General features: G+C 53.3%; 7 protein-coding genes across 7 annotated transcripts; 3 read left to right on the forward strand and 4 right to left on the reverse strand.

The window, feature by feature from the left end:
* Positions 1–3,322: 3,322 nt before the first annotated feature.
* yanF-2 (FAD-dependent monooxygenase yanF) lies at positions 3,323–4,886 on the forward strand (the record flags this gene model as incomplete). The annotated part of the gene is made up of 3 exons (XM_036636060.1): positions 3,323–3,412; positions 3,460–4,803; positions 4,863–4,886. 3 exons carry the CDS (start codon positions 3,323–3,325, stop codon positions 4,884–4,886), a joined length of 1,458 nt encoding a protein of 485 aa, XP_036498533.1.
* Positions 4,887–5,361: 475 nt separating this feature from the next.
* Positions 5,362–6,984, forward strand: CGCS363_v004212 (uncharacterized protein; the record flags this gene model as incomplete). The annotated part of the gene is made up of 1 exon (XM_036636061.1): positions 5,362–6,984. One exon carries the CDS (start codon positions 5,362–5,364, stop codon positions 6,982–6,984), a length of 1,623 nt encoding a protein of 540 aa, XP_036498532.1.
* A 4,258-nt stretch (positions 6,985–11,242) lies between these two features.
* Positions 11,243–12,757, forward strand: CGCS363_v004213 (uncharacterized protein; the record flags this gene model as incomplete). Its single annotated transcript, XM_036636062.1, has 1 exon — positions 11,243–12,757. One exon carries the CDS (start codon positions 11,243–11,245, stop codon positions 12,755–12,757), a length of 1,515 nt encoding a protein of 504 aa, XP_036498531.1.
* Positions 12,758–12,887: 130 nt separating this feature from the next.
* CGCS363_v004214 (uncharacterized protein) lies at positions 12,888–13,941 on the reverse strand (the record flags this gene model as incomplete). The annotated part of the gene is made up of 2 exons (XM_036636063.1): positions 12,888–13,299; positions 13,352–13,941. 2 exons carry the CDS (start codon positions 13,939–13,941, stop codon positions 12,888–12,890), a joined length of 1,002 nt encoding a protein of 333 aa, XP_036498538.1.
* Positions 13,942–14,663: 722 nt separating this feature from the next.
* Positions 14,664–15,273, reverse strand: CGCS363_v004215 (uncharacterized protein; the record flags this gene model as incomplete). The annotated part of the gene is made up of 5 exons (XM_036636064.1): positions 14,664–14,669; positions 14,829–14,924; positions 14,983–15,003; positions 15,092–15,173; positions 15,230–15,273. 5 exons carry the CDS (start codon positions 15,271–15,273, stop codon positions 14,664–14,666), a joined length of 249 nt encoding a protein of 82 aa, XP_036498537.1.
* A 1,119-nt stretch (positions 15,274–16,392) lies between these two features.
* Positions 16,393–18,798, reverse strand: CGCS363_v004216 (putative glycosyl hydrolase; the record flags this gene model as incomplete). The annotated part of the gene is made up of 1 exon (XM_036636065.1): positions 16,393–18,798. The coding sequence occupies one exon, from the start codon at positions 18,796–18,798 to the stop codon at positions 16,393–16,395; it is 2,406 nt and encodes an 801-aa protein (XP_036498536.1).
* A 3,604-nt stretch (positions 18,799–22,402) lies between these two features.
* CGCS363_v004217 (uncharacterized protein) lies at positions 22,403–22,651 on the reverse strand (the record flags this gene model as incomplete). The annotated part of the gene is made up of 1 exon (XM_036636066.1): positions 22,403–22,651. One exon carries the CDS (start codon positions 22,649–22,651, stop codon positions 22,403–22,405), a length of 249 nt encoding a protein of 82 aa, XP_036498535.1.
* Positions 22,652–23,954: the final 1,303 nt, after the last annotated feature.

Here is a 23,954-nt window from a genome sequence, read left to right on the forward strand (position 1 = left end):
AGCACAGCCTCGGCGTCTTTGGCAACTACCGTTTCTCCAATGTGACCTGCGACGGCGGAGATGACAAGCGCGGCAAGCGCGGCGACAAGGTCAAGGGTAAAGACGGCAAGGGCGAGAACTGCAAGAAGGGCCCCTCGGGCGTGTTGACGGTCGATGTGACCTCAGCCACTCTTCCAAGCTACGTTGGGCTCGAGCTCGTGAACACATTTGAGTTCACGGACGACTGCAGCAAGCATATGCTGAAGGCTGACTTTGGCGGCGGGTTGGTCCAGACTGTCTGGTTCTACCGCCTGCCTCAGAAGGATGTTTTTGCTTAGAGAAGGGTGGTGACTGATACTCGGTGTGGATGCTTGGTCCTCATGACACGATCCTCAGAACGGCATCGGGTTTCAGTCATGATCGGCCAATGTTCTCCAATGACATGGCATCGGGATATAGGTTCGCATAGATTATTGAGTAGCTACTTTAGTGCCTGTATATAAAATGAATATAAGATATGTTGCCTTTGATGGTTTTGTTTTGGCAGTGGCTTTGACCACGAACAGTGCATGTTGATTTTGATATCGCCAAAGCAGGGAAAGGTGGCGTTTGTTTGAGTGACGAATTTCCCTCGGCTGGCAGAGAGCCCTTCTGCCTAAATTATCATGGCGTTGACTCATAGTAAGCTGCAGTATTGTCGGAAGAATGCCGGCCGATCCGAGCTGCACGTTATTCCGGTGCATCTCAGTCGATCTACTGATCAGGTTAATAAGATAAGTGGGCTCCTGGCTGCATCGAGAAGGTGAAAAGGTTAGAAGTCCCGGGAGGGTTGCGCACACCACACCACCATGCAGTCTCGCCCAATGAGTGATGCCTGTTCATGGTTCATCAGCCTCGGAGCCGATCGATCTTGTATCGGACACCGATGTCAGAGCTGTCAAGCAATAGCTAATAAGTCGTCAAGACACCGCTACGAGGTTTGCCGCTTTCACCTCAACAAGAACACCATGCCCGAAAAGGATATCACCAACTCGCCTTCAGTACCCGCCCTGGTAATCAACAATGACGATCGAGAAAGGCAGCAAGTACAAGATACCGACGCAACAGGCCTCGTTCGCGACCGATTACAGAGCTTATACGATGAACACGGGGTACGTACTCGCGAAGACCAACATCCACATAGCATCGCATTTACAATTTTTCAACCCTAGGCCACTTGGGATAGTCCTGACGATCCAAATGACCCATACAACTGGTCAACATGCCACAAAGTCAGTATCGCCATTATCATTTCAACCGGGCAGTTGATCACGCTTATGTCTACCAGCGTCATGGCGTCTGCATTGCCGCAGATATCAAGAGATCTGCGCATCGACGCGGCGACAACACAAATCACGTTCTCGTTGTTTGTCTTAGGCCAGGCCTTTGCCCCCTTCCTAATCGCCGCTCTATCGGAGATGTATGGCCGAAAGCCCGTTTGGCTCATTTCGTGCTGTTTCTATCAACTCTGGAACGCGTTGTGTCCCTTTGGGAAAAACAAAGGCATCATGATAGCCGGCAGGTTTCTTGCAGGCTGCGGGGCGAGCGCTGGAGTAGTAGTGAGTCTCTCGTTCATTGCCTTTCGTGACATGTCCAGCAACGCTAAGAAATCGGCGCCAGTTGACGGCACCCATTATGGCCGACATGTATCGGGCTGAGGACCGCGGCAAGTCGCAAGCAATTGCGTCTCTTATCCCATACTTCGGTCCAGCTTTGGGTCCGATTGTTGGAGGGCTGGTAGCAAATCATGTCCAATGGCCTTGGCTATTCTGGATTTTGAGCATGTTCTCAGCAGGTAATACCATTTTGGGGCTCGTTTTGGTTAAAGAAACGTATACACCAGTCTTGCTGCAGAGAAAACGTCGTCTTCAGAGTGAGAGGGTTCCACCAACAGAAGCAATGTGCAGAGGCGCAGCGTACCGAGATCTTCACGCCCGCCTGTCGACAAATATGCTGCGACCCCTCAAGTTGTTTGTTCGACGACCTGTCATCCTTGTCATCTCCTGGATCTGGGCAATCAGCTTCGGGCTCTACGTTCTCGTCCTTTCTAGCTTCGCCACTCTTTGGATCGAGCGGTACGGGCAGTCAGAAACACAGAGCACGCTGAATTACATCGCCTTGGCCGTTGGGATCACCATCTCGTCTCAGGTAGGAGGCCCGCTGATGGATCGAATCTTTCGTTACCTCCGTACCAAAGCCAATGGTGTAGCAACCCCGGAGTTCAGAGCTCCGTACATGGCTATTGGAGTAATCTTGTTGCCAGCCGGCCTGTTCTGGTACGAGTGGGCGGCAGAGCGAGGTATGCATTGGGCGTTTGTGGACGTTGGCGCAGCCATCTTTACCTGTGGAACGTTCATCACAGGCTCGGGAATAGGTGCGTACCTGATTGACGAGTTCAAACACGCTGCATCTGCCAACGCTGCCGCTCGTATGCTATCCAATGTCTTGGGATTTGTGTTTCCCATTTTCGCCCCGCAACTCTTCGAAACTCTGGGATTTGGGTGGGGAAACAGCTTGCTGGCATTCATCTTCATGGTGCTGGGGCTACCTGCGCCGCTGATGCTCTGGTTTTGGGGCGAACGGCTGCGGAATTTGGGGAAAAAGGGTCATGAATGATACTTGGCAGTGTCTTGTGTAACGATAGCTGACATTGCCACTAATGGACATGAAGGGTGCTGCAATCTTTCCGCTTGTCTCGTCGCGAAAAGGACAAAAAGCCCAGCACAGTGGTGGAACTCAGGATGAGGCCTTAGTGATTCAATCCTTATGCACGATCAGATCACTTTGAATTTGTGACTTCCATATGCCACGTTTTGGTACATGCTAAATCATAATGCGCTCGGAAGCGAGCTTTTCTGGGAAATAGTCAAAGACGCCGCCATTCTGGTGACCATTTGTCTTGCCCGGAGCCTCGGGATAGGGTGCTAGTCCCTGCGGCGTCGTATCTCGGAAGCGGCTAGCCCGCGCCACGCGAATGCTACCCCGGACCCGCTGCCAGCATCATCGAAGTCAGCCCTAGACCGTTTATCGCCGTTCATCAAATGCCGGATAGTCTTTATGGCGGGGAAACAGTCCGAGCTCGCGAATGAGTCCCGTTTGCCAGCAGAAAGTGAGAGGCAAACCTAGCCACGTGCATCTTGGCGGTTAAGAAACCCCTTACATACCATGGCCATTATCGCGTGGGCACCTAAAAATTATAAAACGATGGCGAGTGCTCCCTTACCGATCCCGCAGAGGCTGCCATGGTTGCGGCCAGTCACGAGAATCGTCGTTCAAATACCAGCTGCCGCTGGATCGAGCTACCATGCAGTACTCACTGATCGCCTGGTCCGCGGTGTTCACCCTACAACTTGGAGCTTTTGCCACTGATTGGGTACCAGAGATTCATGAAGGGGTAAGTAAAGCACAATGTGTAGCTACATGCTTTGTCTGACGGAATAGAAGTGCAACCTCCTGGCTTCCCAGCTACCAGGAAGAGTTTCTTTCCCGAACTCCACGCAATACGCGTTGTCAAACATTTACTACTCAGGCCGCCAGGCAGAGATCCACCCCGCCTGCTTCGTGACGCCCGAAGACACCGAAGATGTCGCCACCACGATGAAGATTTTGACTTCGTCGTCGATCCCATTCACGGTCAAGAGCGGTGGCCACACAGCCTTTGACGGAGGGTCCAATATTGCGCACGGAGTGACCGTTGATTTGGTACGCCTCAATCAGATCGTCCTCTCCGATGATCGCCAGACTGTCTCGATCGGACCTGGCAATCGATGGGCGAATATCTCAGAAAAGCTCGACCCGCTGGGCCTGGCCGTTGTTGGTGGACGAGTCAGCGACGTCGGCGTCAGCGGGCTCATCCTCGGCGGTGGCATATCGTATTTCTCGGGACGCTACGGATGGGCCTGCGACAATGTCCGCAACTTCGAAGTCGTCCTGGCGTCCGGCGAAGTCGTCAATGCTTCCCCACAATCCAACGAGGATCTCTTCTGGGCTCTCCGGGGGGGCGGCGGCTCAAACTTTGGCATAGTCACACGCTTCGACCTCGTGGCTTTCGAACAGGGCGATGTTTGGCTGTACACCGCGCTGTACCCCCTTTCCTCCAGCACCGAGCTTGTGCCTGCGTTTGTGGACCTGTCAGTCAACGGCCTGCCGGCCGATCATGACGGACATACGTTCTTCATCATGACAAATCTTGCAGCACTCGGCGGATTTATCATTGCGAACTACCTTTACCACGCCACGCCCCCTACCACTATTGGAGATACGCCCGAAGTTTTTGTCAAGAGCGCATCCGTCGCCGGCTCATTTCTGAATACGACCACTGTAGCAAACATTACTACTCATTCCAAGGCAATCTCCGAACCCTATGGAGGGCGCAAAGCCTGGGCTGGGACCTCCGTCTATCTGGGCGAGGGGGCAGCACAGCTTCTCCAGGACATCATCCCGTTCTATAAAGAACACGCCAATCTTCTCATCGAGACGGCGAAACAGACTAACGAGACAGTGGAGCCGTTCTTCGTGTATCAGCCCATCACGGCAAACATTCTCGACGCGATGCAAAAGAACGGTGGGAACGCATTGGGACTCACACCGGAAAAGGGCCCACTGGTGCACATCCAGGTGACAACACACTGGGAGACAGCGCATCTTGACTGTCTGGTGAGACAGAGTGCCGCAGACCTCATCGCCCAGATTCAGGCTCTTGCGGAGGAGAGGGGCTTGTTTGCAGGTTATACGTACATGAATTACGCTGAGAAGAACCAAGACGTGTACGCTGGGTACGGACAGGTGAATCGCGAGCGATTAAGAAGCGTTGCAGCAGCTTACGACCCTGATGGACTTCTCAGAAGCCTTTGGCGGGGTTATTTTAAACTTTGATGTTTTCAAATTCTTACCTAGTAAGGATCGATTTCTAATTTGAGTGTCTTGCTGTTTTATTCAATGGGAATTTTCTATGGGATGCAACTTGACTTGAGCACCGAAAATTCCGAAAATTCCAGACAACATTGAATATGGGGTTTTAGTTGATTGGCTGGGGAAATCTCTCTTCCTGGACAGAGGACAATTAGGTCGTTATGGTGTTGCATGGGCACCTCTATCGGAGCCTAGACCTTGATTGCTCAAGCTCTGTGCCACAAGCGCCACTGACCCGCCTATCAGCAAATACCTGATGCCAGTCGCACATCGGACACAATTCCATGAATTTCTGTTAGCGTCAGGCAGTATTCTCCGAGAGAAACTCAAAAGGCCTCAGTTCTCTTTTAAGAGCAAGGCAGCCCCCCGTCTCTTTCTCAGGCCTCCATCACTCCACACATCAATAATCGCCGCATCACGTCTTTCATCATTATGTCTCATTTATTTCGTCTGCCGCGGGAGCTGCGCGAGATTATTTACGGATACTACACCACCGTCGATGGCGGGTACCTATGCGACACCGACGCTTTCGTCGCCGGTCGGCTCAAGAGGATTGACGGACAGCCCATCGACATAGCCTTGATCTATACCTGCAAGACTATCGCTGAGGAGATGGACCGCGGAGGCCTCGCGATGCGCCTCAACGCCATCTCCTTCACAACTCTCTATTCACCGGACCTCAGCATCCTCGCCAAAGCTTTCCAGCAATTGATGAACGACGGCCTGGAGCCCCTCCGGGATGCCATGCTCAAATGCGTTGGCTACCATCTCACGGAGAGTTCAATCTTGCAGCTCAAGGGCGACTACCCTTACCTCGCGCCCGTGCTGGACCGTCTCAAGTCCGAAGAGCCCCCAGCGCGCCTTGGACATGAACGGAGTTACCGGACCTACAGGCGCAACGGGCCGTACGGCGAGGTCCCCTCAACCTATCGGGAGTTTGTCAAAGATGCGCTGCGCCTAGCGGCAGATGAACCCGAAGCCTCACGTGCGATACGTGACTTCGTGCCTGCGAAGATTACGGGGTCCTACCGCGCGGACGGGCCTTGGACTCATTTCGATATTGTCAACGCCCGCTCGGAAGCGTGGGACATTCCATCCACACACGAGATGAATGAGTTGATATCTCTCACAAAGGATGAGACAACCGTCTCTTTTGACTCAGCCGAATCCGACCCTGTCAAATACCGGTTCTCCGCCGCCGCTGCCGCCATTTACTTCCTGAACTCCGTCCCTTGTACCCTTCGCCCTCACCTCCGCAAAATCATACTCCTCGAAGATGCCAAATGCGTCTCAAACCCAGAGTCTCATGCTAGAGGACTCATTCCGTTCTGCCAGGACAATCCGTTGCTCCGCGTGGAACGCCGCGTCAAGCTGTGGACGAACGTATTCCTCACGGGCATCACGTACGATGCATACCTTGAATGGCAGTGCGCTCAACAGACGGGCCAACATGAAACCGGCGTCCTGTACTCCGACCAGATAACTGCGGCCTTGGGGCCCTGGATTGTGGAGGCGGCGGCGCTCGTTGGAGCTGGCATGCCCCGGGCCTCGTTTTCACTGCTGTTAGAAAGCGGTGGAGCACCGGAGTTGTGCAGCCAGATATTCCGGTCCGTCTTGCACCGCGATATAGCATGGCAACAGGCTTGGATTGAAAGCGCAAGAAATGGAACTTTGGACCTTTCGTGGTTTGGCCTGAGAGGCACGCTTGCGGCCAACTCGGTAAGGGAAAGAGACCATGTCTTCCATGCGGGTCCAACAAGGGGACCGCAGAACTTCTACGACTTTGCAGGATACTTTTTCGAAGAGCTCCCACGAGTGGTCAGAGAAATTTGCGAAGGTAGCTCGATCATTCGGTGCGATTTCGAGGTAGGAACACCGTTTGATTTCCAGGCCATCGTCGACGATCACAAGCACTGGGGCGATGGTAAATGGATTCAAGTATGGTCCAGCCATTCCCCAGCGATTTGGAAGACCTCCCTGACTGGAAAACGATTGTCAAGGATAATCTTGTGGTCAGCAAGGGACCACTGGGACGACTCAAGATACTACATCTAGCTGCGAAGGTGAATGTCCTACATGCAGGCTCGAGCACCATGTTTTCTGATTTCAATGAGCATCAGACTTGATCAGACTCATCTTAGTTCTTTACACTATCAATTTCAGCACCCAACGACCCCAGCGGGTTGCCGCTGAACTTGCAGTACAGGACGCCGTAGGCTTGCATTCAGGACATGATCCGATTGAAACACGAGAACCTCACAGATGTACAAGTGTCACGGAACGAGAACAAATCATTTGAAAAAAAAAAAAAAAAAAAAAAAAACGCAGCTTCTATGTACCCAGTATAATAATTCCGGAGCAAGTCAATACCCCGACAGTCGCTTTGGTTTTGTTACCCAGTTTTTTAGTGTTCTAGAAAGAGATTTTTTTTACTAATAAGCTTCAAGGCATCAACAGATATGCTGCCTGCTTGGAACGGGTCAGTCTAACGTCAGAGAGGGGCGGACACAGATCACTGACCATTTGGCCTCATCTTTCAAGGTCACAGACAACCTTGAAGGCAAGGATCAGCATGGCTATAAAACTAGCCAAGCTGGCTGCTCATCATTCATATTAGCACAAGAAGCATCAGAAAGGGCATGGAGACCAAACTTACCAGGGATTGTGACACTACATTAACCCCCTCCACAACATCCTTGTCAATCTCTTCCAAGATGGCTCAACTTGACCCTGCCGACGTTCACAACATGGAGATGGCCATAGCCTGCCCAAGTAGGAGAGATGAGCCGCGAGTCCGGAATGATGGTCAGCTTTCAGGTCGACTTACTGGCCATCCAAACGATCCCGACTTCCAACAATATCCTCGCTTCTACACAAATCTCATCAAGAACATCGGCTTCAAGAGAACAGACAAGCCCATCTCGATAGACAGCAAGATGAACCATCGTCAAAGAATTCCTGATAACATATTAGCTGCAGTTCGGAGCGAATTCGGATGTTGAGCACTTACAGCTTGGCTTGTTGAGCTGTGTATGGCTTCTAGGAGGCCCAACGATGAACCGGCCGCATGTTGCTCGCGTACGAGAAGCCCTTGAACACATGCTGGCGGCAATCGACGATGGCACTTCGTGTCGACCCTCGGAGATCGCGTTGTTGGAGACGCTGAGAACACATGTCAGTGACCCGTCTCACGACTTGGGGCGTTCCCGACTTACCCGGCGACGTTGGCGTGGCGGATGGCTCTGTTGGCCGAGATACAGTGGTGTTGGGCGTGGGAGGATTCGCAGTAGTGTGGCTGCTGTCTCCTCGGGTCAGCATGTCACACCGAGCATGGCGAAGAAATAAACTTGTGGCAGACACGAACAGACCTGTGAGTACCCTGTTGATTAGTCTCAAAAAGTCTCTTTTCTGTTGCGCGATAGCGTCAGCTGGGTTCTCTGGAAGAATACCACGCGTTTCCTAGCACTCACTTGAACCACGCAGCTTACATAACGCAGTTACCTGGGGCCGAGGCCCGCAGGCATGAGAGGAAACAAGATCGATTGCGGAGACTACGGAAGCTAAAGCGAGCGACGTTGACAAGAGAGAACTAAACGGACAAAGGTAAAGCGAGTGACATCCGACAAGAGCAAACTGACCAGACAGAGGTAAAGCAAGCAGCATCGCAACAGACAAAGCTCAAAAGAAAAAGATAAAGAACCCAACATACCAGCGACAAATCCGTCCATAAGTGATTGGATTGCCCATCCACATGAGTCCGTTCAACACGGCCATACAACAAAGAAACATCCTTGACATATCCTGACCTTGTAGTAGAAACAGCCTGACCGTCTTCAAACAACCTGAGAGCCCTGCTGAGAGTCCTGCTGAGAGTCCTGCTGAGAGTCCTGCTGGGATTCCTGCTGGGAGTCCTGCTGGGATCCTGACTCCTGCGACTCGGTGACCAACGGAAGCAGGCGCTTGTTCCGCCATCTCGCGGGGGTGGGCGAGCCGTCCGCGTTGGCATCCGAGTCGGTCGGCCTCGCCCGCTTGGCCACCGCACGCTCCTGTCCTCTCTTGAATTGTTCCACTTCCTCGGTGCGTGGCATCCTCTTCTTACGGGCGCTGCTTTGCGGGGATGAGGCGCCGCCGGGCCGGTGCTGATTCTTGAGACTGTCCCAAGAGCACCCGGCCGGCGAGGTAGACGGGCCCCCTCTGTTGCTGTTGCCAGCGCTAGCACTCGTGGGAGAGTGAGCCGACGAGAGGGATGCCGTGCGCGACCGGCTCTGACGAGGGTTGAAATCTTCCCCGGTGACGAACAGAGAGACGATGGGAGGGGACGACGAGGTAGGTTCGCCGCGCGAATAGGTTAGGGACTCGTTGATATCTGTTTGTGAGGAGATGGGAGTCGTGTTGGAAGACCCCCGGGGAGTGGAAGGCGCCCGGGAGTTTGATTGGGCTGTGAAAGCACGAAGTCAGCTTACCGGGCGGCGTGTCAAGAGGTCCACAAACAATACTCACAATCCGATGATGCCGTGCTTCCATTCTCAGAGGCCTGCGATGACTGCGATGCCTGCGATGCCTGCGATGCCTGCGATGCCTGCGATGCCTGAGATGTAGAGCCCATTGTCACGAACCTGTTCCTGCGGGATCTGCGGCTCGAGCCTAGATCGACACCCGTCCAGTTGTTCAATCCTGCGGCCGTCGCTCCCGACCCGAACTGGAAGTCCGGGTCTTCGGGGACCACCATCAAGACCGTGTCGCGAGGCCCCGTGGGAGGGTCGACCATGGCATGCTTGGGCAAAATACCGACCACGGTACCCATGCTGCATGCGAAGTTGCTGTTGCGCCGGAAGGGCGACTGAGGGGACTGGGCGAGCCTTCTGTACCTCTGCGCGTACGGGCTTTCGGTGATCGGGATGATGACAAAGATACAAAAGCCATGGTTGCCCTTTGCGAATGTGGCGTGGCTGTTGCCTGGATCGATGTAGGTAGACAGTTGGACGAAACCACAAAACCTTCTCGTCACGGGGGTCAAGTATCCCTTCCTCAGGAGTGTCTCCCCGGAGCCGCTGACGATACCTTGAAAGCTGACGCACGGGGCTTTCGGAAACAACGTAGGTGGCAGAGAGGTAACCGAGATATTGACGTCTTCATCGTACCCAGTGTCAACCACGGTTCTGCTATTGATTAGATCGTTGCATCAGGCCGAAATGGACGATGATGTGAAGCCTCACTTTCTGTAGCAGCCGTCGCGAACGACAAGGACTGGCGCTGTGTAGTTCCTGTCATCAGGTCCTTCCCCATCCTGGTTGGGAGCTTGGGTGTTGGCGGATTCGCCGTCCTTCTGGTTCTCGCTGATCGTAACTGGGTTCTCCGGTGTGGTCCCTTCAAGGTCCATATTTCTCCAGTTCAGCTGGTATGGATGCAGGGGTCCACTAACTTCCAAATAGAGATTGCTCCAGTTGGTGAGGAGGTTTGTAATTTTGTTTGTCCCAATGAGCATGCTCAATTCAAATATTTGGACGGGTCCATTCTGGCTGGAATCGACTGAACGGCGGCTCAGAAGCTGGTAAGTTGGTTTCATGAGCCACAAGGGGGTCGAAATGGGCATTTCCAACAATTCACTCCCCGCCAAAAGTGCGGATCAGCTGGTCGCCGCGCACATCCAGCATCCAATACTCCCGCCATTACATCTACCCAGACCTTGAACTGTCACCGAACCGAGAAACCAGTTCCCTCATCAGTCATTTTCAGCCGTTAAAACCTGCAAAATCGACGGGGAAGGAGCGATGAGGTTGAAATCAATGGTCCGTGCCCTATGTCGCTGCCAGTTTGGGCAACAGAAACAGACGGGTGGAAATGGCACTTGAGCCTCCTGCAGGGCCCTAAAGCTTCAGTGGACCTCTTCCCCGCATCGGACCAACACAGTGCAGCGACGCAACGCGCACCACGCGGAATAAGAAAGGATCCAAACCATCCCAACTCGGGCATCGTGTCAATCAGATCCTGAAAACATTGGATGACTAACGACAGAATAGGGGCTGATGCCTAGTTGCATCGTTTTCGTTGACATCACCTTCGTGCCAACTTCACGATAACTACCTCGACCTTCCTGTTGCCAACTCGACTCTGCTGCCGCTTCTGCCTGGTAGCCTGCCTAATTGAAGCCAACCCTGCGCACATCGTCATTTTAATTGATAAAGGCATAAAACGCCTGCTCGCGCCTGCCTCCCTTTCCCTCATTCTCATCGCCACCTCCACTGCCGCAGCCCGACAAGCCCCTCCCCAGATCATCTTCAACCTCCAGAATTCGTTCCAGTCTTTCCGCACAATGACCTCCTCAATTGCCTCGTGGTCATCACCACCACAACGCTCCCGTATCCGGATCGTCCAGGATCGTGATGACATCGAGGCAATCTACCCCCTTCTCGCATCGTACGCCCTCACGCCAGATTCCGCTTCATCCGTCACCGAGTTCGCAATTGACCCTGCCGGCTGGCCAAGCGGCAGCAGCTGCTTCTTCGGTGACCCCGACGCCCCCCTCACCGAGCCCGCCAAGCCCGTTGATGAAGCAGCCCACGCCCTCCTCGAAAGCCGCGTCCGGGATCTCGGGTTGACTGAAAAGACGACACACGTCATGCTAAGGTCCCTGGCCTGGAAAAAGGCCCACCTCCTCGCCCAGAACCCTGATTCGCCAAAGGGCTTCGTCAAGCATAACAAGCTCTATGCCGAAGTCGCCGCCGTGCTGCTGCTCTCGTACACAAGGAACGTCACGCATCTACTGGTCGGCAACCTGGAATGGACCCCCCTTTTAAAAGAGTACCTCAAAAGGTCAAATTACGCCCTCATCCCCGCCGACTACCGCGCCTTCCCGCAGCTCGAGACCGTCGAAGTCGTAGATCTATCGTGGAAGGACGACGAGCGCCACTACTATACCCTGGAAATTCTCGACTATCTGCACTACTTCCACCGCCTGCCCAGCTTCAGAAATCTCATCCTTGACGGCACCGGGGAGTACCAGATGGAGAAGCTCCTCTTCCCCGCCGGGACTTCCTCCCCCTCGTTCAAGCGCATCCAGGCGAGGTGCACAGACATATCCGGCGGCGTCTTGGGAATGCTCCTCAGGGCGCCCAAGGGTCTGGAGAAAGCTGTCGTCTCGATGGGCGGGCTGTGGTCCATGGACGGAGGGAGCCCGATTGTCCAGCTGAAGACGATCGGCAAGAGCCTGCTCACGCAAAAGGAGACCCTTCGCGTGCTAGACCTCGACCTTGAGAATGGAATCCACGCGCGCGAGTCGGAAGAGGAAGCCGGGATGGAAGACTACAGCCTGGATGAAGAGGGCGAAGAGGTCATTGGGGTGACTGAGGCTACAGTTGAGAAGGACGAGTACTTCGTCCTTGCCGAGGCCGACGCAACCGGCCCGCTCCTCCCACACAGGATCCCAGATACCAGGAAGTACGGCTACACCATCGGCTCCTTCCACGACTTCGCAGCCCTCACACATCTGAGCATCAACGTCCAGGCGCTCATGGGCCCCAACGACGGATGGGAACCCCCGTACAAGCTGAAAGAGGAGCCGCCCTTCCGCCTTGTCGATGCGTTGCCGCCCAGCCTGGAGTACTTGTGCCTGTACGGATATCGAAAGGGGGAGAACTTTGCAGTTGACAGCCATGTGAAGGAGCTGTTGGAGAAGAAGGCGGAGAGGCTGCCGCGGCTGATGGAAATCAGGGGCGTCGAGGAGACGGTTCTTGGCGAAGGGACGAGCTTCGGTGACAGCCCCCAGGAGGACGATCTCTACCAGGAGAAATTGGAGAGGATAGAATACGTCAAATCATGGGAGGCTTAGCATTTCAGTGAGGGAAGAATACACCACGATCTACGCTAATGCAAGACCTGTTCAATGTATCGAAACCTCGTGTTCGAATTAACTCTTCACTGCTCAGATATCCATGGTACAGGTCATCCGTGGAAATACCTCACAAAAGCCACACAGCAAACATCCCAAGCAGACCCAGCACACCCCACGAAACCCTCCCACCCAACACCCCGCCGCTCTCCGGAATCTCGCTCCCCACCGCCGCCGCCTGCGCCCGCGCGCACACAAACGACACCAGCGGCGGCTGCGGCAAACTCGCATTCGACGCGTTCGCCTCCCGCGCCATCCACGTCTCGTTGAACCCAAACGCCGCAAACATCGGCCAGAAAAACCCCGTATCCTGATGATACGCCGTCAGATTCCCCTTCTCGCCCCAGTCCGACGCCCACTGGAACACAGCCGAGCCGTTCACGTACGGGATCATCTCGTCCGCCACCGCCTGTCCGTCCCCCCACGGCGCGAACATGGCGTGCGTCTCCCGGTCCAGGGCGATCTCGTAGCCCTGCACCCAGCTGCTCGCCGTCGAGCATGGTAATCACCGGGCACGCGGCGTCGTTCGCGAACGCGGGTTTGACGAATCTGTTCATGAACTCGGACTGGATCGCGGATGTGAGCCAGGCGACGCAGGCGTCGGACCAGACGGCCTGGCAGTCGCCGGCGTCGTGCATTTCGCGCTGCGTGGCGGGGGTCCAGGTGATTGGCGGCGCGATGCTGAAGGCGCAGACTTTCCAGGTGCGGTGGTGGCGGTACGCGGTGCCGTTGTGAAGCGCCGGCGCGATGAGGGCTTCAGGGGGCGTGAGGGAGAGGACGCCGCCTGAGACGTAGGTTGATGTGTTGAATATGTGGGGAGACTCGGTGTGGGCTAGGGAGATGTCGGCTTTGATGTCGAGGGAGATGGCCCAGGTGAGCGGTGTGGTGTGCGTGCTGTCGTTGGCGGGGTACGGGGCGGAGAGGTTGGGGCCCTGGAAGGGGAAGTGGCCGGTTGCGTTGGGCGGGGACATGAGACGGCCCCAGGTCGCGGGCGGGATGTGGTAAGGTGCGCGGGTTGAGTTGGCGGTGATGATGCGGTCCGCGTTGGAGGCTTCGGTGAACTTGACATCTCTTGCGTAGATGGTGGTGATTAGGAGGTGGAAGCAAAGCCACCCAGAGAGCATGGTGGATCTCATGTCTGGGATAGTACAAAATCTGGATGAGTTATGAGAACTTGAACGATGACAACGTGTACAACAATCAGGATGCCGTGGGGTGGACCCTCTCGCAGAAACGAAAGAACGAAGATTCCTGGATTCGTGGTACTCTTCATACTGGTTGCCCAAAGCCTTATACCCAACCTTTTGGTTTAGTTCCGTTTCCCGTGTCGTAAAACTGAGGCCACTGGCGCCGACAAAAGGGGCACGAAAAGGCTTTAGGCAGAATAAGAAGAAACCGCCAAGTCGTGCCAACTCGTGTTGGAGGCTTGTTCTGTTGTTGCGCTTGCTTTAGGCAAAAGCATTGTGACCCAAAACAGCTCCTTGACACGCGATTGGACATGGCTACCAAGTGGGAGCTGTGCCTCCTCCAAGCATGTTTAATTGACCGAACAAGACGTTTAGAAGCATGGTCACTTTCTCTCATGACTATTGATCTTGGCATGCGTCATTCTGCCGCTTCGTTCGTAGAGTTGTCGCGCTTGGATGGGGTGTTCCCCTTTTCTACTTCAAGCGAGCTGAGAATGGGTGCAACACTGCAATCCACTGGGGTCAAGATGGAGAGGGAGTGAAGGTCTTTCAATCTTGGTATAAGACAAGAATTATTCCAAATGGTATACCCTATATTACAGAAATCTTCAATTATCATTGTTCCTCTGGCTAAAGACACTTGAGGAAACTCATCACCCTCAAGACTCCCAGTAGCCACTGGGAGCTGACGAGAACAACTACAAGACAGGGGAGGCTCGAGCAAGCAACCTCCGTTCCCACGGGAAGCGTTCCCGCCTTCCCGGAAAGACCCATGCAACCCTCAATCGCGGAGCTCAGCAGCTACCCCTGTATCCCGCACCAACAAAGGCTACGATATAGCCCATGTGGTCATACGCCTCAATCTGGCAGTACGAGTCGAACTCGCTTCCGTCGATGCTGATTCCAGGCTTCTGCAGGCACTGCGCAAATGTTTAGTATGGTCTAACATGATTTTGGTACATGGGGTCAATGGCGTACGGTGCCGCTGTCGACGGTTCCCTAATATGACGTCAGCAAAAGGAGAGTGGAACTGGGATGGCAGACTGGAACGTGCTCGATTGCCAAAGTAGGCTTTGCAGGTGTTGACAGTAAGGTCTTGGTCGTAGAACCACGGTCCGCCCTCGTCGTATTGCACGCAGCAGTTGTGTCTGGTGTGGTCCGGGTGGGCGCTGTGCTTGTTATTAGTCGACGCGCTGTCGGTGGCGTTTCCTGTGGCTTTACTTACACGACAGCAGCGGCCGCCGCAAAGACAAAGTATCCGACGCGCATCTTGGCGATGAAGAGCCCTTCAATCTGATAATTGGAAATGTTAAGGAATGGCAAAAGGGCAAGATGCTGCCGAGATACTGGGCAGAGAGGCGGGTTGCATTGGGCTGCTAAATAGTTGGCGAATTGTGCTGGCTTGTGTTTACGAGTTGACGGGAACACGGCTTTGGAAGAAACTCAAAATTTTAAACTCAGACCGTTTCTGGAACATTGTGAGCAGTTGTTAAATTGGATCATGTTGTATGATCATTCTAACAAGGCGCCCGGATCGTGGGAGTTGTTCTTAGTCCCGACAGCCGGTGGGCTGAGCCAATGCGCGCAACGATGGCATAATACGAGAAGGGTTTCCTCGCCATCTTCCATCCCAAGGCAGCTTTTGATTTGTTGGAGAAATCGTCATGTGTGAGCACAGGCCTATCCGTAGACTGGCCCTACCCGAGTGTTCGTAACAACGCTTAGCACGACTCGTGATGCCGAACATAGTGGACCACGAAATTATGTAGTTTGATGATTTGCGGTGCTCATTAACGAAGAACGCCAGATATGCGGACACTAAGTGGGTTTTGTGGCCAGCTATGACGGCCCCGAAAGTGGTCTGGTCAGATGAATCTGTGTCTTGCCGTTGATCCGATACACATTATGGATGTCGACAGAGCTGGAGTCGTTTAAACTTGCAAACCTCGTTCTACAGCCTCAACGCCGAGAAGATGCTTATGACATTTATTGTCACTTAGAACTCAAATGCGTGCCAGATTGGACGCAGATGCTCGGACCACAAGAACAAACAAAGAGTTCCTGTTCATACGCACTGATGGGACTTGTGTCATGTAGACTCGCGGAGCGAAAGATTGGCGTGGAAGTTCATGAAGGCACGTCCCTGGTCATCCCATCGGTTGCTCATCAAAAGATCGTCTGAATTAATTCTCCGTCACTCTGGGTTCAGTCGGCTAGTCCGTGCGTGAAAAGCTTGTCTTCCTTTCACTTGATATGCCGCAGAGCCCGCGCCCTACGGCGCTATTCGACGATAATCCAACCTTGTTCTTGACTCAACATACAGTCTCATTTGAATAAGTACACATGACCAGCGCCCACAACCCGCAACAGTGTATCTTTATTCATATTCTAGCCCAGTCTTTGAGCGAAGACGGCCAACGCAATGGCAATGGCCGGCAACAGCAGCATAACCAAAACCAGCCCCGGATCCAGCTCCTCCAACGCCAACTCGCCGCTTGCAGACAGCAAGCTGAGCGGGAAGCTCGGCGGGACCGCTCGACGACGCCTCTCCACCCTCTCCAGCAAACGCCGCCCAACGTCGGGAATCTCGACTACCAGACGGTGGCGGTAGACCTCGGCCTTGTGGCGCACATACAGCGTCTGCAGCTCCGCGTCATACGACCAGTCCCCGTCGCTAACCTTCGCCTTGATCCCCCCCTCATAGTGGTACCTCGGTATAAACACCTCCGTCGTGCGCAGCTTGTCGTCCTGCTCCTCGCCCACGCGGTCCTGGCTGGTCCACTCGAACTCGTACTTCAGCGTGCGCGGGTCCCAGTCCGATCGCAGCGGCCGGCCGGCAATCTTAACAGCGTACGGCCGGATCACGACGTCGAGCACGCGGCCACCGCGGTACAGCTCGTCCTTAGCGTGCGGCGCGTTCGCGTAGTCCTGCATGATGCGCCCGGGCACCTCCTCCGCGTCGCCGTTCACGACGGAGAAATCCTCCTTGTTCCAGCCGTCGCCGTACTCGACGCGGTTGTCCGGGTTGTAGTTCCACAGCGTGAAGCCGACCATGTTGTCCTCCATCGCGGCGATGAGGGCGTGCATGAGCTCGCGCTGCTTGTCGTAGTTGCCCGTGGCGAAGGCCTCACCGCCGTTGATGTCGTAGGGGATGCCGACCTCGCCGATGAGCGCGGGCACGTGGCCGCCGAGAGAGGCTTTGCCGTACTTGATGATGTTGCCGAGCTGCGCGCGGTAGTTCTTCCTCAGTGCCCGCGCGCCAAAGTAGAGCGCCTTGAGGATGAACATGCCCCTGGAAAGACCCTGCACGTTGACGCTCATCCATGAGTGGTGTTTGCTGAATAAGACGTTGAGATCGTAGAAGTGAGGCCCGAAGACGAGGTTATCTGGTCGTTTTGTGTCGATGACTGTCTTTGTGGCGTAGTTCTGCTTCTTTGGACTTTTGGCTTCTCCCGGGTTGCCATCTACCCAAGGAGGCATGAATTCGTTCGGTATTGGCTCGATAAAACAAAATTGGCGTGGTGATTTCCGTGAGACACGGTCTGAGAAGCGCTTTAGAAAAGGGGCGTAGAAGTCGCGGTACCATTCAATCGGCGTCCCCTCGCGTCCGGGACGGTGATCGACCTCGAAATAGTTCTTCTGGAGTACCTTTGGTTTCTTGTTGGATGCGTCCCAGTCCCATGCTCCGTGAGCACGCCATACGCACTCGCCCAGTCCTAGGTTCTTCCCTTTGGACGTCAACCAAGCTGATCGGCCCTTCGGGTCCACGACGGACCGATGAGAGATCCGTGTGGGAAATGGCCATGACTTGACGTAGTAGTCCACCTCTTGTGCGTAGCCACTAGCTAGGGCGAGGGCCTGCGTCAGTGATGGGTAATGGCCGATATGAAGATCAGTGTCGTAGTTCCATCCGTCGAAGCCATGCAGGTTAATCAAGCCACGATGTGGCTCGTTCATCGGTTCGAAACCGATGCAGGCTTCCAGGTCAGCCACTTCATCCGCCAACCGCCCAAAAGCTTCAATCAACGCATCTTGCAAGAAATCCTTTACCGAAACGGTCTCATCTTTGCCTGATTTGCCCTGCCGGCTGCATACCAACTTCGGCGCAAATACATCTCCCGCCCAGAAAAGCGTCGCCATCGTCGAGGCAGCCAGCTTCTGGTACCCTGACGGCCACACGAACGGGCCACTCGGCTCCTTCTCATTCACCGGCGCAGTCGCACGGCGCAGCTCATCTTGCCCGTGGACATATGCGGCCCCCGTGTCCGTGAAGGCCTCAACGTCCAGGCCGGCCACCTCAAATGTCCATCCGGGTGCACCGCTGCCGCCGCTGAATCTGCTCCAGACGTCCTGGTGTGCGCAGATGAAGCACTTGATGCCGTACGTGGGCATCATCTCGACGAGTTTGCGCAGGTACTCGATGTACTCGAGGTCCAGGTCCGTCCGGGGGTCCGGGCCGGCGTGGCCGATGGATTCCCATGTGACGAGCAGCCGGATCAGCGGCAGACCCCAGGCTTGCAGCCGGCGGAAGTGCAGCGGTGCATCCTCGAGCGGGAACGGCCGCCCGACGAATGTGACGGTCCGGTGCTCGAAGAAGCCCTCGGTCAGGTGGGACAGGCCATTCGGCGTGGTGGGCAGCTTGCTAGCCCCGGATATGTTGAGGCCGTGCAGCGCCAGGGTCCGACCGTAGCCGTCGACGAAGAGACCATCTTTCAAGGCGATTGGGCCTCCCAGGGCCGCGTCGGAGAGGTCGTTGGCGGCATGGGATGTCGCCGGTTGAATAGGCGGTGACATGGTTGATTGTTTCGTGGAACACGAATCAACTCGTTGGTCGGTTGTGGTGTCTCATTACGCGTATTGATAGGTTGCTGGAAAGGGTCCCCTTGCAGATAGGACAGATTCGTTGGTTTTCATCTTAGTCAGCGGCTTCAGCCACAGCACACGATGGCCGTGCATTGTTCAAAGCCATTTCTGGATTATGTGGGTTTGTGGAGCTGGGGGGACAGCTGTGAGTTGGATGAATTTCCGTCCCAGTATACTATGTTGAACGGTCTTCAGAGCAAGAGATTTTGAGCATCGGGCGATGATTGCCGTTAGCAACTCGCATTCACATAAGAAAGCGCCGTGGCTGAGCACCCGTCCCTGACGAGAATCTGTATATGGTAATTAAGCACCGAGGCCCCACTGATCACCACTGAAGGTTTTCCCCGTCACGTCATCTGGAACACCGACATCGTCTCGAAGACTACTTATGTGTTAATTGGAATGACTCCCAGGAAATCCATGGAGAATGATGCTTATTTCTAGACTGTTTGATTAAAAACATTCTGTATATCTTTTTCAACTTCTGTCTTCAACTGGTCTCGTTAACAACTGCGGATGTCGTTCAGACGCAGAAGAACAATTACATGTCGTCAAGCTAGAAACGGATACGTTTGAGACATGCATATTAGGGTGCTGTCATATTTCATAAACGACGACAGAGTCCGAGTTGCCACAATTGATTCGGCATTAAATACATGAGTGGGCCAAAGATGGTCAAGGTACAGGAAGACTCTGAGAGGGACGCAGAATCAAAATCGATGATTTATATTACTTCGGCACACCGAATGCGACATCTCCTCGGCGGAGTTTTGGCGTCTGCCCGATTCCGATTCAGGCCCCAATGGTAATCTCCCGCCCGTTGCCAAATCGGCGTCGGCGCTCAACAACTCACCGAGATACCTGAATAATGTCTTATGACCTCAACCCTTGGGAAATGGGTGTGTCAAATACCTAGAAAGGTGTCCGAGTAATCTGACACGCGCGAAAAACTTGACAGCGAATACGTTCATTCAATCTTTCACCCAAACCGTTCGACAAAAATAGTGCCTGTACATACCAAAGTAGGCAAATTGAAGGAAGCGCCGTCCAATGCTTCAAGAAGTCCGAAACCAAAGCGGCCTTTGTTATGAGACAAGTAGCAACCGTTTCAGTCGAGCCGGTGGGCGCTGCCAGTGGGAGCAACCCTTTGGAGTTCGAATTTCTAGTGGGGTTCGTGTCAACCCAAGCTAGCGGGACCATCGGAGAATAGCCGACAAGACAAGGAGGACAGCTCCGAGTCGGCAGACCGAGTTTGCGGGTCGCTCCATCAGATAATCACACGGGCGCACAGCGACGCCTGAGATAAATTGATGCTTGGTTCTATTTGCGCCTCGAGGCCTGCGATGAAAAACGAGGGCCATGTCCTAACCACGTATGTATGAATAAAAGCCACCTTGTGAGAGCTCACTGCAACTTAGTGGCATTGGAACTGATCTTAGTTTTATTATCGAAACTGGGTGGTACAGGTGCTTCAAATATTACTCTGTGGTTCCAAACGACAGTCTTCTTATAGATGTACACCAAACTCCAATTTGGTCCGACTGCCATGATCTTGAAGTTATTGATCTGGGGCTATGGTACTACGCTATGTTTTGCGCCAAGCAGGCACACTAGTGATGCACCATTGTGACGGTTTCACATTGAATCATGCGGTAACAGTCGATCCGCGGATCTCCAACGGCGAACACAGTATCTTCCGTATGGATTGCTTCGATGCAGGCCAGATGAACACCGACCAGACGAGCAGTCAAATAGAGTTCGGTCCCTTGCCAGGTTCGAGGCGTTCGACTTTCCTGGTTGCTGCGATTGGGGTATTTTGAAGGGAACATGAGTCGTAAAGTACGAGTTTTGAATGGGTCTATGACATGCCGAGCGCGTCGCATGTTCGGAAACCCACCAAGCTCATCTGGCTGACTACCGTACGGTCGCAAGGTAAAACTGGTCAGCAATCCCATAAAACGGAATCTGTCCCTCGACGGAGCATGCAATATTAACTTTCTCTCATACTTTCGCTCGTTACTGCCATCCTCCATACTTTCGCCGCTACTGTAAGCGCCAATTCTCAGGGTACACTTACAGACTTCTCCTCACAACCTACTCCAACCAATCATACGCCATAATGAAGCTAGTTGTCTTGCTTTCAGTCTTCGTAGCTATGGTTGCTGCAATTCCGCCCCACACCAGTAGGCCGAGGGAAGCGAAGACGCCGGAAGAACAGGTATGTCATACTAGAAATACTCTTTTGTGGATAATTGTGACTAACAATATTGTCAGGCAGTAAGTTTGAACCAAACTTGACGCAGAGTATTCGCTCAAAATGATGTCGCAGTTGCATGAATTGCTCGCCAGAGATGGGTGTTGTTGTAAGATATTCCACAGTGCTCACTCTCAATGATTGGAACTTGGCTGAACAAAAGTAGGGTTTTTGGCCGGAAGCAAGGCCAGCGACTGCCTTTGTTCATGTGACGGAGCTTTCAACACAAATCCTTGCACAACTGCTCAATGTGGTCCTCGTTGTTGAACCGAGACCTGGAAATTATGGCGATGTTTTCAATGGATGCAATCAGGAAGGGAGCAGAGATACCACTATTCAAATAGACGGGAGATTATATGGCCGGTCCGGGCTCCAAGATAGTACTTTCATACACGACTTTACATCCCACCACTGATTTATCAAAGGTGTGCGGTGCTTTGCCTATTCAATTAGGGTTGCTGCAACATTGAAGTTGTGATAGGTACTGGCTCTAATGACGTCTTCTTAAGGAGGCCACCCAGGAGAATAAGTCTGTCATCAAAGTCATAAATCAGGGCTAAACTCAATTTAAGAAAATAGTAAAGATTCTAGATGGGTTTCACCTACGTCATGTGATGTGGTGAAGGGTCCTAGATGCGTCTCTTCGATGTTGTCACAGACGTCGAAGCCGCTGAAGACACGACGACTTATATGTATCGTTACAGCTGACAGTCCGATATGGGACAAAGGCACCAAAAGTGTATAGTTCCATCACATATCGTGTGTGCCACGTACGAATCAGGTGGCTTGATGTCACTTTGATGAAAGTTCCAAAAGCCATAGAATGCAGCTGTGCCCACTGCGACATCACGGGACGCGTCTTGATATGAAAATCATGCTATGAGAAGCAGCATAACATTACCTGGATTTCTGAAGCAGGATATTTCCAGTACTTGATATAGAGATCACAAGGGGCGGTTCAAAAGTCTAAGGCCTTAAGCAGTGTTTGAATTGAAGCCAAGGAGACAAAGAATAGAACCAAGCACATTCTACATTGTCTTTCATGTCACAGTTGTTTGGAACAAGTTTGGCGGACGTTTCAGTGAGTATTGAGACTAATACCGTATGCAAATAGGGCATTTAGTCCTACAGATGGTCCCTCACTGAAAAGCCCCCGGGCTTTGTGACAACCACTCCTCCATATCCCGACCTCATTCCCGCGCATCTCAAGTGTCCATGCCCGAGATCATCAGTTCAAGCTGTGAGAGTCTTCTTCGAAGAGTCGTCGGGTCCTTCAGTCGCTTAGCAGTTGCCGAGAAGCTTGAGCTGCCAGTCAGACGGGTGGGTCTGAGTGCCTAGGAAACCCAGGCCACAGCTGGTGGTGGCGGTGACGAAGTAGTTGCGGCCATTAACTGCGACAGGTCCCTGGCCTCCCTTGGGGATGCAGGCGGTGCCGAGCTGGAACGAGTTGCCGTCGAGGATCTCGACCCTGCAGTTGGCGAAGACGAGGGCAGCCTGAGCGGCGACAGCGAGGAAGAAGGTGGTCTTCATGTCTACACAATGGCGTCAGTTTCTCATGCTGTAGAGCTAAAGACAAGGGGTAAGGATCCTTACTGATGGTTTTGGGGAGATTTGAAGTCGTTGTATTGACTAAAAGCTTTGGGGACTTGGATGAAAAGGAGTTGTTTGTGAGTGAAGTGTCGAGTGATGATCCCAAAAGATTCAACCTCGAGGGAAATACCTCTGCATTTATAGGTTTCTGGAGGAATTAAGTGCGAGTGAAGGCTTCCATGAAAGCAAGCACGATGTCAACCGAAAACGTAATCAATCATGCAAATTCGCAACTTGCTAGCGAGCAGCCTCCACTGGGGAGAAGAATTGAAACGAGTCTCAATGGACGTGCCACGTATCCCTGGACATCACACTATTCCACTAGAGAAAAGATCAAGAGCAAAGCTAGGTCAAGGTTCCTTTGAGTTATCATAAAACGTCGTACGAGGTTGAGTCTATGAAAATGATATGTTACATCTGGCAGGGCAGAAAATCAGAGTCAGCGTTGGTGTCTTGCCAAATGCCACAACACATCACAGGCATCTAGATTAAGAATGAACCTGGACTTCTTGGGCGTTTGGGCCCTTGGGCTGTAGGAACTTTCAAGTTGGTATGTGTCTCCTGCTTTTATTGACGAGATCACTGGCTCTCACTCGGGAGGTTTGGCATCCGTCGAGTCGATTTCAACACGCGAGTTGGCACTGTTCTGTGTATGCCAGGGGTGGGGTCACCTTAAAGTTGCGCGTGCTGGATAGATCTTCCTGAAATAGTTAGCTTCGAGTATGTGTCTCTCTGGAATCCCTGAACTGATCCGGCTGAGCCCGTAGAACCCTGCTTGCGCCGAGGTTCCGTTGTGGATTTGTGGAGTGAAGTCACACTCAACTATGTCAGGGTGCATTGACATGTCTACATGAGTCTTTTGATAGGGTTACCCTCACGGCCGATGGTGATACAAGACAGCTATTCCACATCCGCCCCTAGACTCTGTTGCCGCATTCCGGACATTACGGCACCCGATGAACGTGATGCAACTGAACGGGACGGAAATTCGACAGTGGTCTTGTCATTAAGAACACTAAAACGAAAAATAATGATTGTGGTCATTGGCTTGGGGAATTTGAAACATCACCTATCAGCCTCTAATCAGAGTTTCTCGGGTGATGTACTGATCAGAATACTGGCTTTGTCTAGTGGCAAGTTTGCGTCCAAGTAATTGACCAACTTTTACACACCGTTTTGTTCTCTAAGCTGTGGTCTCTGATCATGCGCACATCATTCTGGTGGGCAGTCGTCAACTGTCAGA

This window comes from Colletotrichum siamense (genome assembly GCF_013390195.1).
Source record: "Colletotrichum siamense strain Cg363 chromosome Unknown KSG_Cg363_contig03, whole genome shotgun sequence".
Taxonomy (NCBI): domain Eukaryota; kingdom Fungi; phylum Ascomycota; class Sordariomycetes; order Glomerellales; family Glomerellaceae; genus Colletotrichum; species Colletotrichum siamense.